A 15,785-nucleotide genomic window follows, 5' to 3' on the forward strand; every position below is an offset into this window, starting at 1 on the left:
TTGCAAGTCGGAGGTAGTTGGCAATGTTGAGCCCATCGCGCAGCCGGCAAGCTCGGCTTTTGATACTTTTGAATCCCGTTTCGATGTGACCTGGTGACCTGGCACAAGAACTCGCAACGTCTGTTCCTAGAGAGATGGAACCAACCGCATCTACAGCGGATTAGCCTATCCTGCCTCAAAGGGAAATCAAATGCACGTCGTCTAGTAACAGTCAGACTCGCCCGGCAGGCATCCATCGACTTCGACTCAGCCGGAGAACCGGGCATCAGCAAGCCCACACGCTAAATGCAGGTGCAAATCCGCCGATGAGTCAATCGGCATGGGGTGAGCTCAACCGTGCCTGGTAACAAACTCCAAGGGTCCATACATATGTCCCTTTTTTTTGGTCACCAATGCCGAGTTTCGTCAGCGGCCACCGGAGCCTGGAGCCAATTCCGCCTGCGATACCCTCCACCCAAGCCTACAATATATATACCTCTAAATCAGCCCGAAACAGCCAGTCAAGACGCCGTCGCCGTTGCAAATAAACAGCACTCAACCCAAGCTCGCCAATTGGGATCCAACTAATTTCCCCTATTCCAGCCCAAGGCCTCCCCATCATTCACCACCATGCCCGTCACAATTGACTCCAGCTCCACGTACGCCGTAGACTACTCGACGGCCGACGTAGTCAACGCCTGGCGCACCGCGCGCCTGGAGTTTATCAAAATCGACAAGAGGGACCAAAACATCAAAGACTTCCTCCCGCAGACCGAGCAGGACCCCGTGGTGCTGTCTCTCGCGTCCAGCCAAGTCCTCGCGCCCACGGGCCAGTCAGATCTCGATGAGAGCCTCGACGCCCTCAGCAAGGCTCTCCTCGGCGTGGCCATTTGTCTTGGCCCATCGGAACGGGAGGACCAGCAACTGCCGTCAGAAAAGGACAAGAAGGAGAAGGAGAAGCCTACCATCATCGGAACCATGTGTCTCGGCTGGGGGGGTATTAGCTCCCGAAATGCGCATCATCGCTCGGCGCATATGGGCATCGTGATTGGCAAGGCCTATCAGAACAAAGGGTACGGGAGGGAGGCGATCAATTGGATGGTTGACTGGGCGTTTAAGCATGCGGGTTTGCATACCGTGTGCATGGTTGCTGCAAGCTACAACCAGAGGGGCATTCATTTGTATCAGGACATCGGCTTCAGGTTGGAGGGACGCCGGAGGGAGGTGTGCTACTTTAATCGGGCGTGGCATGACGAGCTGGACTTTGGCATGACGGAGCACGAGTGGGAGAAGTTGAGGGGAGCGTCTTCCTAGCGGACTCCAAGGGGGGTATGAGGCAAGGGAAAGGGAAGAGGAGAACAAAAAGGCGGGAGAAGCTTGGATAGGACGATTCTTCTGTAGTTGCAAGCATGGCATGGCGTTCTGGGATACACCGCCATCCTAGGTCCATTACTGGTATGGCGCAGGAAGCATGATATCGCTCAGCATATAGAAATCAGATGGAGCTTCATTCTACGGAGCATTCCCTCTTAACTTGTGCCTGGTTCAGTACTCGCGTGACATGGTCGTTCAGGTGTCCCATGAGGCCATGTTTTACGAACTGTTCAGATGTAATACACACACACACACACATATATATATAATATGAGGCACCTTTGAGCTCTAGAAGCAAGTGCAATATACTCCGAGACAAGACTCATAAACTTGACGTCTCAGGACAAAATGGTGATATCCATCTGTCCACCTGGATCTCTGCTGCATGAATTCTGAACAAGGGTGTATTGTCCCGAAAGGCCGAAGAAGGCATCCCATGCAAAACGCAGTGTTTCCCAAATCAGTGTACAGAATAACTACATCTCACCTTCAAGAGACCCAAGTAGCACATACGAGATGAAATCTCGGAGCAATGGTTGGCGCACCGGGGGTCCCCTTCATGCTACGTGAAATGGTGGTTAGCAAGTGATTACTGCCGAGGCCAACAGCTAACGTGATGTGTGGTTCGGAGAAGGCAATATAAAGATGCAATGTCCATTTAGTGCGAACGACTGACGTTGATCGGCGCCAGACCTGTTTCTTGGACTGCATTGCAAAGCCCCCTTTGAGACCTGATGAGACAGGCGTGACGTAACTGAGAGAGGGCAGCCAATGAGTCCGAGCCTCGAGATGGGTGACACGAAGGAAAATATCTGTTGTGGCAATGCAACAGTCAAACCCGTGTTTAGTGAGTGCATGATACATGGGCAACATTGCGTTCCATGGGTTTAGATTGCGACTAGGCTGAATGACGGAGCCGTCAAACGGTGATTTTCACTCTTGCGTCGCCACTCTCCATAGACACATTGACACAATATCTTACAATGATGTGTCAAAGTGTCCGGTTTAGGCTCCCGAGTGAGTTTGGCCCCCAAAAGCATTGTCATGCTGGACCTGGGGCGATGACAACGGTGATACAACCGTCGACAGAGCGCGCGGCTTTACTCCAGTCAGGTACACCGCCAAACCGCCTGTTGTAGCCGTGGCATTGCGTATGTGACTAGAAACTTTTTGCATTCATGGTAACTACTTTGCGGAGTACGGGGTCGTCTGCACAATAAGTCATTCGTTATTCATGCGGCGGTACGACAAGACAACAAACAAACCCACCCACCGTTGAGGCCCAATCCGTCAAAAAAAAAAAAAAAAAAGCGAAAAAGAAAAGACGGGAACAACGCACTGCCGCCAGAGAAACCAGATCGTCTGCCACAGGGTGAGCACACTTGGGAAAACGATGATTCCGTGGCTTTCGCCGGGGATCGAGCTTGTCCTCTGCGGCACACTAGAACTGGTAAACGGCCAGCCGCATCTCGATGGGCTCTCTCGCACCCCAATCTTTCCCTGTCTCTGCTTGGTTCTGGCAGGTGGTAGGCACGCAGACTAGTAGCAGCACGGAGTAGTAGTCGTCCCATGCGCCAGTCGAGTTGGATGGTGATGACTGGCGTTCTCGTGTAGGCATTTATTGGTATTGTAGGGGGGCGCATGGGCCTGACTGGGCCGGAGGGAAGAAAGAGTTGGGTGCATTTCTAATGCATGGCCAAAGCCAGGATCCACGGGAATGGTGCGGTGGCCGCGGAGGCGGATTGGCGGATTGGCTGCGGTAGCATGACATCAATGGAGCACCGGAGGCGGCGGCCCTGGCCCTTGGACTTGATTGGGACAATGCAGATTGAAAGAGTCCCGAGGTCCTGAGTCACCAAAACATTGAAGGCATCCACAGACTCGTGGTTGCCCAGTGCCTCCGCTTGACTGCTTGTGGCATATCAAACGCCCTAGCGCCATTCGTGTGGTGACAGTTTTCACCATCGGGTGCCGACATCAAGGTTTGGTGGCTTCTTCGCCCTACTCTTGGGGGGGTCTCAGGTGACCTTCCCCAGGTTGGGCCTTTGGTCTGTGCTGGCCGATGGAGCTCGCTTGAGGTCGGCTGGCGTCCGGCTGGTGCAATTGTGTCTAGCGCCAACCGTGGATTGAATTACTAGTTCTACTGCTAGTACTATTTGCATGGTAGCAAGATGCCGATGGCATGTAGGGAAGGAGGAAGTAGCGACGAGGAAGCAAGCACGACCAAGGGCAGTAGCAAGTACCAAGTACCGGGGAGAGCATGGATGAGACTCTACGGAGCAACCAGACTGAACAATTGTCTCTGGCTGCCCGGGCCAGGAACTCGCCGTCAATGCCCAGTACTCGCAAGACCAGAACCAGACGACTCACCCCTCCCAGACTTATTCTTTGTTCTTGTCTTGTATTTTATTAATTGCTTCCCCCTTGCTCATTACCCCTTCTCCCGTTCCCTGTCCTTCATTTCTACAGTATTCAAATTCTTCCTCGTGGCACTGACTGCCGGACGTCAACTACGCGGTGCCCGTGGTTGCATTCTTGCCGAAGCCACCATATATCAGGGACACACGACTGTTACCCTTCCCATCTACTACACCCTGCAATTCAAAGCCGCTATATTATCCTCTCTCAGTGCCTTTGACACGGCGGCACACGGGGAAACAATGTCTCCCCTCACTGATGCCGGCGATGTTCTCCGAGATGCCGCCCATCTCGCTGCGGACCAAGAGGTATCCAGGGGCCGCAAGAGGTCCCGAAGCACATCCAGAGCTGCAACCTCCAAGTCCCTAAGACCCGACGAGTCTAGCACACTTCGAGGACGATCACCACGTCGTGCTACGTCTCCATTCCCGCTGCCTTCTCGCAACACCTCGCCCTCTATCCTGAGGTCGCCTACAAGCCAAATCTTACTCTACAACCAACTTAGACGGGCTCGCCGGGAGCACTGTCCGTCCCGCACTGCCTCTCCCAGCGACCGAAGCTTCAGACGACGTCAGAGGACAAGAAGCCGAAGCCGAAGCCGAAGCAGAGGATCTCGACGGGACCACGAGCCTGTTCGGTCTCCCGATATCCTCTCTAGCTTGAGACACGAAGTCTTCTACGAACATGCCGATGGCACAGATAACAAAGCCCAGCCATGACTTTGCAAAAGAAAGAAAGAAAGAAAACTAGTGTCAACGTGGACTGACACGACTGCTTTGACTTGACAAGATTGTATCTTCTTGTACGATACGGAGGACTTTGTGTAGCACATGGCGCATCAAACACTAACAGCGGGTGGGAGATTGGTTGTTTGGGACAAAAGGAAAGCATGCTTGTGATGAGTGGCCTGCTTTTATTCTGTTTCTTAGCTTCTCATATGTACTTTTTGGCATACACGCAACGGAGTTGTAACGGGGAAACAGTAGTGTTTTTGGAACACTCAGCAGAGATGGCCGGGATTGCTGGGCGTTGACAATACTACGTAGCAGTTTTTTCTTCTTGTTCTTACAAAAATGATTACCTATGTAGTTTAGCTACAAAAGAAACAATTCAATCAGACTTTGGTAGTCCTTTTCCCATACGTATCCAAATTGCCAATCCAAAGCTGATCATGGCATCAGAATCTGCCTTATTTAAGCAATTACCACAAGCCAGTCATCAGTCCCACTCATCCCAATGCATAGCACCTTGTTGCCCGCTGTTGACACCTGAGGCGGCCCGCAGTTGCTCTCTTGCACGTGCTGAGCCAATGACTTGCAAGGCTGTCGGTTGCTGGCCGGTACGTACCCGTGGAGCCCTGATAGGAGCTTTAATATTCCAAGCCCGACAACTTTTTTGATCTTACGATTCTCCATGTCGAACCCGGTTGTCTTGCACAGCACCCATCTTACCACCTTTGCAGCTGCCGCATATACATGGCGCTGTATTGCTACGCTACATGAGACTTGGCTAGCATATACTCTCACTTGGATGATTGGATAGTCTCTTGGTCGCTGATTACTTTTGCCAACGACCGCCGTTTCCGCTTGACGATATCAACCCTGCGCCTCGGAACTTCAACCGCTTCTCAACACCGACCGTCCCTCTCACCGCACGTATGCCAACCGTACTATTATCAGCTTGGGCGTAGGTGTTGGCAACTCGTACGAGGCCCGATGCTAGAAAGAACAGCCGCCAGCCTGGAATCATGCAATCTCCAGCGCGTTTTTTCTAAGCCGGCTCGAGCCTCGAGACGGTGCAGGCAGCTCCATACGGGGTTTTGGCAGCATGGCGCTTCTGCAATTGAGCTATTCAGTATTTGGCCCGCTCCAATCAGAGGCGCCTCGGAAGAACATGAGACTGTTGATCCATCTACTCAACCTTTGCAGGCCGGGCTCTTGGCGTCGACATTTCTTCTTGACTTTCTGTACCCGAGCGGGACATATGCCTATCTAAGGCGTCTATACCCGTCGCTCCCGCGAACTCAAAACGAAAATAAGCCTACAGGAGCATCAAGGAGAAGAACATTTTCGTCAATGGTTGCTACAGAGGTGGACACAGGTGTTGCATTGTTTCGTTGCAGCGAGGGTCTCGGCCAGGTGGCCGACCAGCCTGGGGAATATATGCCACGGCCTGGCTCAGGCGCAGTCCGTACCCAGATCTCGGATACACCCAGAGAAAAAATACAGTCTACGAGCCACGGCTCTCGGCGAGAATCCGTCAAGGCGAACGACACTTCACGGTCGAGCCGCAAGGCACACCCCGAAACTCTAAAAGACTTGCTCAGCAGACCGGACGAGAAGAACTATCATGATGTATGGGATCTATATTGTAGGTTGGATGAAAGCCAGAAACAAGATTTACGGGCATTAGTCGTGATATATCTGTCTGCGTCCCATGGCTCTGTAGAGAGGGGCCGAGCCATCTCAATCCTTCGACAAATACCCGTCCAACTGTGGGACGAAAAGCTGCAAGCTGCAGGTGTTTTACTGTACCTTCATGCTGGAGATAGGACAGCAGCGATCGACGTATTCAATACCGGACTTGCGACAAAGTCTTCCGGCGCAGGATTCAAATCCATCTTGGAATATGCCATTATCAACAAAGAGTGGCCAATTGCTCTCAAGGTGTGGCTAGACTATAATTCACATTTCACGAGAAGTAACATGGCAACCTCGTCTATTTACGCCGACCTACCATTGCTAAAATTGGTTCCCGACTTGGCTAAACTATACTTTTCGTTTGAACATTACCTGGCAGTCGAGGCAGCTGATCCCGTCAAAGCCATTCATCTATACGAGGATACACGCCAGGGGCTTCGGGCACTCCGTCGCTGGTTGGCACAACAAGTTTTACGACAGCCATGTTCGCCCCGAGAGGCAAAGACGATTCTTCAAATATGGAACGACGAGACGTTATATAGGTCATATCTCCTTCGTATGCTGAGGCGGTGGAACGACGGGCTTGAAACCAGAGCAAGCCTGGCTATGCTCCCTGAGATTTATCGGCAATACCGCACGATGTACCACGCGAAACCACCTCGATTGTTACTACGACAAATGTTCAACTTTTATTATCCGGCAGATGCGGCTGGCTTGGCACAAATCTATTCCGACTGGCACCAAGCCTGGGGTGATCTTGATCAGTGGGGATATGAGAAGTTTTTACAATTTTATTCCACCACGGGGGATGTCCCAGCCGTCAAAGATCTGTGGGCAAGGTATACGAATCTCTTCCCGGAAGCTCCGAAGACACCTCAAGCTTTTCGAGGGCCTATGAACGTGTATGCACAGCTTGGCGATGTTGCGGGAGCCGAACGCGAGCTTCGAATTATGACTGACCAGTACGGGGTAAAGCCCGATATCGATACATGGAACATGCTTCTCAAATGCTATTCAAAGACGAACGATCACGCTCGTGTCCTTCAATGCTTCGAAGAGATCAAGAGGCTCCACCAGCCGGACTCCTTCACCTATGCACAAGTCATGGCAATGGCAGCCAAGAAAGGAGACCTTGCAACTACATTGGACTTCTACAACCAGTCCCAGAAAGCCGGTGTACACATATCAAGAGAGATGGCAATGGCTTTGGTCCTGGTTTACTGTCACAACGATCGCTTCATAGATGCCGAGAAAATTTGTGCCGAGTTTGCCGAGCGCAATTTAAGCAGCACGGCTGTTTGGAACCAACTGATTTACTTCAATGGCCTGCGAGGCAAACTGAACAAATGCTACAGCATCTTACAGTCCATGACAAAGTATGGTTTGGAGTGGGATCACCAAACCCACCAGTATCTTCTTCAGGCTCTGGTCCAAGTCAACCAAGTCCAACAGGCATATCGGCTGCTTCGAAATGCCTGCGATAATAGCCTCTTTCCTCTTGGTCCAGAGCACTTTGCAGTGGTCATGACTGGTGCCGTTCGTACGGGCCAACTGGATTTAGCGGAGACAATTTTATCGCACATGCGGTCTGCTGGCTTCACCGTGCCTCTCAGTGCGCATGTGTCTCTTCTTGAGGCTGCGTTCCGTCGAGGTCCGTCAGCGCAGAACACGAGAGCGTTGGCCAAAGATCTCGTGGAGCGCCTGTACTCGATGCTTCAACCCACGAAGACGGCAGTACCGAGCGGATGCCCAGATGTACCATCATGGGATACACTAACTGGGCCTGTTGAGTTGAAGAAGCAAACCAACGAGATTGGTCGAGCAATCGTGCTACTCGTAGAACTCAGGGATTTCGTGGCTGTTGAGCGGCTGGTGACGGCATACCTCGACGTGTTTCCAGATTTCAAGAAACAGAACTACTTTCCTCCCAACATTGCTTCTGCCTTGATGCTGGGCTATCTTAAGGAGGGGAGACGCGACCAAGTTCATAATATGTGGCGGCATACGCTGGATGCCGCTCTTGCCAGTGGTAAGACCCCCGAAGGCGCCATCTATCCTGCCCTTCAATACGATCTTGCACGACCGCTCAACGTTGTTGCCAAGGCCTACCGAGAGGTCAATGATGGTCCTGGTCTCCTCAACACAGTCGAACAACTCACAAGCGCCGGCTTCAAACTCACGAGAACAAACTGGAACCTCTGCATCCGCTACCTAGCCGAAATGGGCCTATGGGAGCGCGCAATGGACTGGTGTGAGGATTACCTCATGAGCCGCTGGCGAGGTTGGATGCCCGCTACCAAATCCCTCCAAGAACGACGAGACATGAAGAATACCCGTGTCCTCGCAGCCTCCAAAGCCACCGTCTTCAGTCTCCAAAAGGAATGGCTCAAGCTCCGCAAACTCGCCGCCTGGTCCGGTAGCATATCTTCCAAGCTCAAGGAAATCGAACGCCGTCACCCCATGCTACACCACGCCTTCATCACCACAGACTACGAACACCTACCTGCCACGTGGATGTTCCCAAGAAAGCAGAGCATGACAAAGGCTATAAAAGAGATGCTGAGCCCACTGTCCCATGATGAATTGAAAGCAATGAGAAAGGCTCTCGAAAAGAGGTTGCGGCTAGAAAAACAAAAGACGCGCAAAGCAGTGCGTTCTCCGTTTCATGTCGTTGTAGGACGGTCCAAGACGCAGGGCGAGGTTTTCACAAAGGCGTTCAAGACTGGCGATTTGAAGACCTTGGATGCCGTGTTGAAGGAGGAGCTTGCGGCCAATAGAGGGGAATCATCTACATCTGCCCAAGTACCTAGGTAGCTATATTGTCTTGTGGGCGTGTTGTATATTATCCGTGTATAAAAGTAAACCAATGTACATTAGTAGTAACCACGGCAGAGGGGACTGCCTCAATACATAATGCAGAACATGGCAACACCTGCAGAAGCACTTGCCATAATGAATGCTTCCATTGACGGACCGGTCTGGCAGCTATATGGCGCTAGTGTTGACAATCAATGTCCATGTAACTATTTGCATTTACGTACTTACGCATATACTAAAGGTATCCTATCCCAATGTGTGCCCTGGGGCGTGCTGTATTCAAACTTTTCAAAAGGGGTTTCCCGCCCGGTCCAAAGCCCAACAAGTCCCGCTAAAGCTGTCTATAATGAAGATATGTACGTAATCCCCCCCAAGTGCTCATTCGCCATTCCTTTTTTTGGTTTCCAAAATACAAAGTGCCCAAGCTGACTTCATGATACTCCTATGATTATAGATAAATTTGATGACGCCCAAGCATCATGCCAAGTCCTCGGCTGATTCTGGCGGCTGCGGCCTGTTTACGCCCAGCGAACGAAGTCGTTGCGATAATAAGCCTTCTGTTCCGCCCGGGGACCCGTTGCCGAAGAAGCCGAGGAATGGGGAGCCCCCGTAGCCGAAATCTCCCCTACTTAGCTTCTCGTACGGTGAACCAGTGTCGTCACCACTAGCATCCCAGACACCCAGTCCTGCTGAGTCCTTGGTAGATGGGCGGCTTGCTTGAGAAGATTCCGGCGAGCGTGGCCCAGCCGCTGGGTTGCTGGCCGAGTTGCTCGTGTCGCTGTCTCCTCGACCTTGAGAGGGTAGCCGAAAGGGGATGGGCTCGATGGGCAGGGTGTTTCCGCCACCACTAGAGTCAAAGCCGTCGACCATGTCGAACGCTCGGGACGAGGCTCCGCCGAAAGTAATTCCCAGACTCCGGCGTCGGAAGGCCTTGTCTGCTACTAACATGGAACCTGGCCCGGAAGACATGTTAAGCGGTGGATGCATAACTCTGATGGGTTTATATGGTGTAAACCTGGGCTCTGGCCATGTGGTTTCATTCCGGAGCTTTTCTTTCCCTTCAGGCACCCTGTTGGCAAATACGACGCGAATACTTTTGTACAAGTAAAATCGACTCTTGGAAGGGCAGCAAATATGCAAATGAACAAGATATCTGAGCATGGGGCGACTCTGCGCATCCGTTTCGCTGAGATTGGGAATATGGTCTATGATAGGTCCGGCAGAGTAACTACGCTGCCGGACAAATGTCTTGGTACCGGGTTCCATGCCAGTCAAGTCATACGGGACCAAGAATAATTTGACAGCCGTTTTGTTTTGGTTCTTGATGATGATTTGGATCTGCCCCTTTTCCGGAATACGGTAACTGCCCCCTGGAGGAGCCTTTGAGGAGCCTGTACGACGCCTTGGCCGAGATGTTCCCGGTCGATCATGGTCAAGCTCGAAATCAGGCATCAGGGTATCGACAGACTGATTGTTGATGGGCTGTCGGTCCAAATACCGTCCGTGCGCTTTTCTCTTAGACCTTGACTCCTCTTCTGAATTAGGTAAACCATTTTCCAGATCAATCTGACCAACGTACGGGCTTGGCCCATCGTCAGACCGAGATCTACCATGAGCCGTATTACTGTAGCTGTAGTATACAGCAGCGAAGGGAAGCGAAACGTGTGGTGGACAGCGGAGGCAGGATTTGCATCTCCCCTTGCCGAGAACTCCAATCTGAGCAGTGAAATCAAAAGGCTTTGACGGCGTTGTGGACATTCGACCACGTAGAATGCTTTCTTCGTATGAGCCAACCATGGATGCATGCTGGATTGGTGACGAATCCGGCCCGAAAGAGGGTCGTCTTGCACGGAATACTGCCGATGTCTGGGGGGGCGTTCCATGTAAAGCGAAAGTAGGAGTGGAAGTCAAAGATCTTCGAGGCTGATGGGCCTGCCAAGGCAGTGAACCATCTCGTCTGCCAAAAGATAACCTTGAACCACCCAGTGGAGAAGGCGAGGTAAACGGTGACGAACCGGCCGAGTTGAGTGCAGAGAGTCTCCGATTTAACTCCCTAGACGGCACATCGAGGCTCCTTGGGGCCATGGAGAAATCCAACTCATCATTACTTTCTGATTGTACTAGCGGACTCGTAGGCGGGTGGTAGGCGAAGCTCGACGAAAGAGATGCCGATAGCGGCGACGCAGTGACAGACCTGAAACTGCCAGCATCACTCTGGAACGGGATCCTCCGCTCAAAGTTGAATGGTGTGAAATCCCGGGGCGGTGAAGTTGCAATCCAGGATGATTCTGAGGCCAGCTGGCTCTCGACTCGCTGCCGGTTTAGAATACTCGATGGTCTGTCCTGTTCCGCTTGGTCATGTGTAAAATCCCCGCTGTGAAGGGCCGACCTTGGTCTTTCGATGTTCAAGCCGTCCTGCAGCCTATCTTGTACAGCATTCTCGGTCCCAGGGTCGACTTTCTCGGGGGTGATCTGGACCGGAGGTAAGAGTTTCGGTGACTCGGGCGAAGTACGTATGTGAGTAGGGCTATCGCGACGTTGGAGGATGGACTCAAGCTATCACGGGGGCATAGGTTAGATTTACGTCTTGGTTGTGAAAGTGCCATACAGTCAACAACTTACATGGCGGTTTGGGATCCAAGTCGGGCTCTCTCCCCTCTTCAGCCTTTCAATCAGCTCAGCTCGGCAAGAAATGGCAGCCTCCTCGTCTATCCTCGGTGTCGTTGGTCGTGTTGGATCATTGGGGACCGGCCCTTCACACAGCTCCGTGGGTAAGCTCTCTTCGGAAAGACGTCTCAGGACCGAAGACGTAGGTTCTCGTTGTAGCGGGCTCGGTCGGCCGGGATGACGATGGCGGTCGGGTTCGAGATCGTCCTGGAAAATAGGCATGTTGAATTCGAAACGGAAGAACCACAGCTCAGAACTGGGCTGTGGCTCTCCAATATATAACTGCACAAAACGGAGGGTTTGACGACAATACAACGCCTACAATTCCCACGACAAGGACGCTGCTGATCAAGGAAGCTTTCGGAGACGAATAAGCAGTGATATCAAGTTGCCGACCACAATGTACCGTATAGATGGGAGGCGGAAGGGACAATGGCCATGGGCACACGAGCCAACAAGACGGTTTCAGTTGCCGGCGGGATCCGAGGACAGAAGGTGGTCAAGGGTGACAAGATGCAAGTTCCAATCGAGTATTTGTAACAGGCCGGAAGATGGGTAATAACCGGACGAGCTTACGAGCTACTGTTGCGAGCGCCGACACTGACACGGGATTAAAGATAAAGAACATTGATGTACGGCCGGGTGACGACAGGCGGTGAATCATGGCCAGGCCGAGAGCGGTGGGACAATAACGGACGGGGTCAGGCGTTCAATAAACAGACATGAGCCTGGCATGTTAAGCGTCAAGCTTCAAGCGTCTAGAGCCCAAAGAGGGACCTGGAGTGGTCAATCTTCTGCCAGTGGACAAGGCCAGACGTCGTCATGCGGTCGATTCAGCAATCTAGAGTTGGTGGCGGTCATGGGCTAACGAAGTTTAGGACTGGAACTGCTCAATCGCCCCACCTGCATCAACCGACATCCAACATGGCCAGCCTGGCAGGCTGTCGTCCGAAACCCAGATGTCTGGCCAACTCGGCTCGACTTGAACATTGTCCCGTCTTTGCACCACGCGCCGACGCCATGCCGCCCTACATAAAGTACTTAAGTACCTTGTTACGTGGTAGGTATAGATATTACATATATGCCGCCGTGCATAATGGTAGCCAAGACGGCGCAGCAAGCGATGTAGTAGACGCTGCCCATTGCAACGGCAAGAACCACTTTGGGCGCCGTCAGTGGTTTGCGCCTTCTCCTTCCGTGGCCACCCGTGGCTGGATGGCGGCGACTACTGCGGCAACATTGAGCAGGGAACCCCAAACGCCGATTGATATGGACTGCCTGGCTCCATTCAATGTTCAATATTCAATGTTGGTATGTAGTTGACTCTCTTTAGCGTCCCGATCAATTGATGTTTGGTTAGGTGAGTGATACAATACAGTGCGCAAGGGCGACGACAGTGGGGTGCCGACCGCCCAGGGTAGCCTGTGACTCGGCACAGTGGTCTCCTGCGTTGGGGCCCAAACACTAACATTGAAACTAGACGTCAACTGGTTGATTTGGACATTTAACCCTGCAATTGTGCTCAAGTGACTGAGTGCTCCTTCCTACTGCATGCGTTCATGTGCATATGCGCCCGCCTGTTTCTGTCCAAGGAATCTTTTTCTTCTAAGTGACTAGCTAGGCATGCTTGCCTTGAAGACCAGACGGGTTTACTTTGCCATGTCTGCACCAGTGACATGCCTGTATTATTCATTGTTCCCTTACATGTATTGCACTCGTGTACGTGTAAGTGCCTGCGCACATGTTCATGCTACTTATGCAGTCGACATTAGCCGTGCTGGTCCAATGCGGATCCTGCATTCACCTTCCGGGTCCCCACTTCGGTCGCTGCCACCGACTCTTGCCAGGCTCCTGAACAAACTTCACACTCGATAACCACCCATGAGAAAGTCACCATCGTAAGAGCGACACATCCGCGCAATCCGTGCAACGTGTTTTGTACGCCAAAATGGCTCCCAAGAGACCTCTTGAATCGGGAGATCCCTCATTAGAGGGCAAGAAACCCAAACGCGGCTTCAGAGTAGGACCAGATAATTTGCCTGATGGACCATGGCGAAGAAAAGGTCTGAAATATACCACCCTCCTCAAATAAGAAATCTCAGCCTCACCTTGATCCCAAAGACTCACACACTAAACCCGACTTATAGTAACAAAAATAAAGAAGGATCTCATTCAAAAAGCCAAAGTCAAGAAAGAATACGCCAAGATCAAGGCCCGCGAGCAGCAAAAGGATGACAACGATGATGGCGTAAATTCACAAGATGAGGCCCCCAAGTCGCAGGAAGAAGAACCAGAGAAAATGCATCCGACGCGAGAGCTCATGCTCAAGGATGAGGACAAGGCACAAGCAGGCGCCGGCACCGGCGCGTCTGCAGATCCCACCAGTGATGGCATGAGACGACGCACCCGACGGCCAGGGTACTACGACAAGCAGCTCAAAAAGGCAGAGGAGCGCAAAACGGAATCCGAGCAGAGGACTCTGGAGATTCAGCAGAGGAGAGAGGAGAGGGAAAGAAGGCTCGCAGAGAGGGAGCGGTTTAAGAAGGCCATGGCAAAGACCATCGGGAGGGATGGGAAGAAGAAGTTGGGTAGGGAGAGTACGATATTACTCGATAAAGTGAAGAGGATTATGGAGAAGTGAATCAAGATGTTGAGAATGGCCGGAAATTGCATTCGTGGACTTGGCAACGAGCTTGATTCTGACTTGGTCAATGTTGCGATGATATCCATTGTTACTTTTTTTGCTTGTAGAATACAGGCAAAATACATTTATCGCGAATATTTGAGGGATTCCCTCAAGCTTGCAAAAAGTGTGGTTGTGATTTCCACTGATGTGTTGACCAGAGTATTAGTCGATCTAGCGGGTATTTAATATATCGCTTCTACAAACTTGATATCAACTACCTCGATGACCCGTCCTCACACATTTACCTGACGATATCATGGAGAGATCGGGTTGTGGACGTAAAGATGACCAATAATACTTTTCTACGTGTATATCACATCCTTTCTGATGATTTGCTACCATCAAGCATCTGCTATTCTTTTCACACGCTGTTCTAAGCTCGAGAAATCACCTTTAGTTGTCCACTCTACTACCCTCGTTCTCCTTTTGTCAGGGTTATATAGTTTCGGCCTCTTGCTCAAGGCGCGGCAACTATATAACCAATTCGCGCGTGCCAAAGTACGTATATACCTAGGTAGGTATATATGAAGTGGTACGTCCAACGAAACCCCAAAAGATATTAGCAAACACCCAACAATCGATAGGTAGACTTTTGCCGTAAAAAACGGTGATTCCGTCGGCCATGCCCAAGATACATACATACATACATACATACAATTTAAGGTTCGAAATGAATCACATTAATTTGATCAGTCCAATAGTCAAACGCGTCGTTTGTTTTGAAAACAGGGATCCGAGCAGAGCATGTGCCATCGAGGCTCTGCCGGTGTGGCTGATGAATGCTGAAACAGCGAATATTGGCCTGCCGCAAACTACGCACGCACACTTTAGTCAACGGATGATGGTCTCCGGGAAGACGGAGGGTTGCAACCGAAGCCATCGCCGTTGGCAATTCGAGGCTGCGTCCGAACGGGCTTGTTCCTAATATAGAAGTGCTTATATTGGCGCAGGAGCGCGAGGTGGTCGGTCGCGATGCTTGGGATGCCCGCCGGGGATGCCATACGACATGATACGAGGCATGTGCAAGTACATACAATGACGATATGATCATCGACCAGCACGTTACAAATTCCCTTGTACCTTGTCGGAGAGTTCGTCTCAATCCATGGGCTAGTCGCAGCGCCGGGAACTGCGTATCTCGAGTGCAGATCATCTCACATCACTGTCTGTGTGTACATGGGCAGATGGAGCCGACGGGAACGCACCACCGCACATTGGATGCATGTCTGTGCAAATAAATACGTAGTAGTATACATATGTATGCACTGGAAGCCAAGATTGGCATGGCGTCTGATGTTCCTCGGCTGGCCGATATGTGATCAAGGGACTTGGTTTCATACTGGTGTTCTCTTGGACCTCGGGTCAAGGTAGCTTACATTTCCGTGTGGGGGTCGGGCTGGCCTGGTGTTTCTGACTAGCATTGT

General features: G+C 51.6%; 5 protein-coding genes across 5 annotated transcripts; 4 read left to right on the forward strand and 1 right to left on the reverse strand.

Moving 5' to 3' along the window:
* Window positions 1-609: 609 nt before the first annotated feature.
* speG (Spermidine N(1)-acetyltransferase) lies at window positions 610-1,293 on the forward strand (the record flags this gene model as incomplete). The annotated part of the gene is made up of 1 exon (XM_014692876.1): window positions 610-1,293. One exon carries the CDS (start codon window positions 610-612, stop codon window positions 1,291-1,293), a length of 684 nt encoding a protein of 227 aa, XP_014548362.1.
* A 2,720-nt stretch (window positions 1,294-4,013) lies between these two features.
* Window positions 4,014-4,490, forward strand: G6M90_00g021900 (uncharacterized protein; the record flags this gene model as incomplete). The annotated part of the gene is made up of 1 exon (XM_014692875.1): window positions 4,014-4,490. One exon carries the CDS (start codon window positions 4,014-4,016, stop codon window positions 4,488-4,490), a length of 477 nt encoding a protein of 158 aa, XP_014548361.1.
* Window positions 4,491-5,846: 1,356 nt separating this feature from the next.
* PTAC2 (Pentatricopeptide repeat-containing protein) lies at window positions 5,847-9,005 on the forward strand (the record flags this gene model as incomplete). Its single annotated transcript, XM_014692874.1, has 1 exon — window positions 5,847-9,005. The coding sequence occupies one exon, from the start codon at window positions 5,847-5,849 to the stop codon at window positions 9,003-9,005; it is 3,159 nt and encodes a 1,052-aa protein (XP_014548360.1).
* Window positions 9,006-9,485: 480 nt separating this feature from the next.
* G6M90_00g021920 (uncharacterized protein) lies at window positions 9,486-11,897 on the reverse strand (the record flags this gene model as incomplete). The annotated part of the gene is made up of 2 exons (XM_014692873.1): window positions 9,486-11,564; window positions 11,631-11,897. 2 exons carry the CDS (start codon window positions 11,895-11,897, stop codon window positions 9,486-9,488), a joined length of 2,346 nt encoding a protein of 781 aa, XP_014548359.1.
* A 1,726-nt stretch (window positions 11,898-13,623) lies between these two features.
* G6M90_00g021930 (uncharacterized protein) lies at window positions 13,624-14,316 on the forward strand (the record flags this gene model as incomplete). The annotated part of the gene is made up of 2 exons (XM_066129883.1): window positions 13,624-13,695; window positions 13,837-14,316. 2 exons carry the CDS (start codon window positions 13,624-13,626, stop codon window positions 14,314-14,316), a joined length of 552 nt encoding a protein of 183 aa, XP_065985597.1.
* Window positions 14,317-15,785: the final 1,469 nt, after the last annotated feature.

The sequence above is a fragment of the Metarhizium brunneum genome, chromosome 1, assembly GCF_013426205.1.
Source record: "Metarhizium brunneum chromosome 1, complete sequence".
NCBI lineage: Eukaryota > Fungi > Ascomycota > Sordariomycetes > Hypocreales > Clavicipitaceae > Metarhizium > Metarhizium brunneum.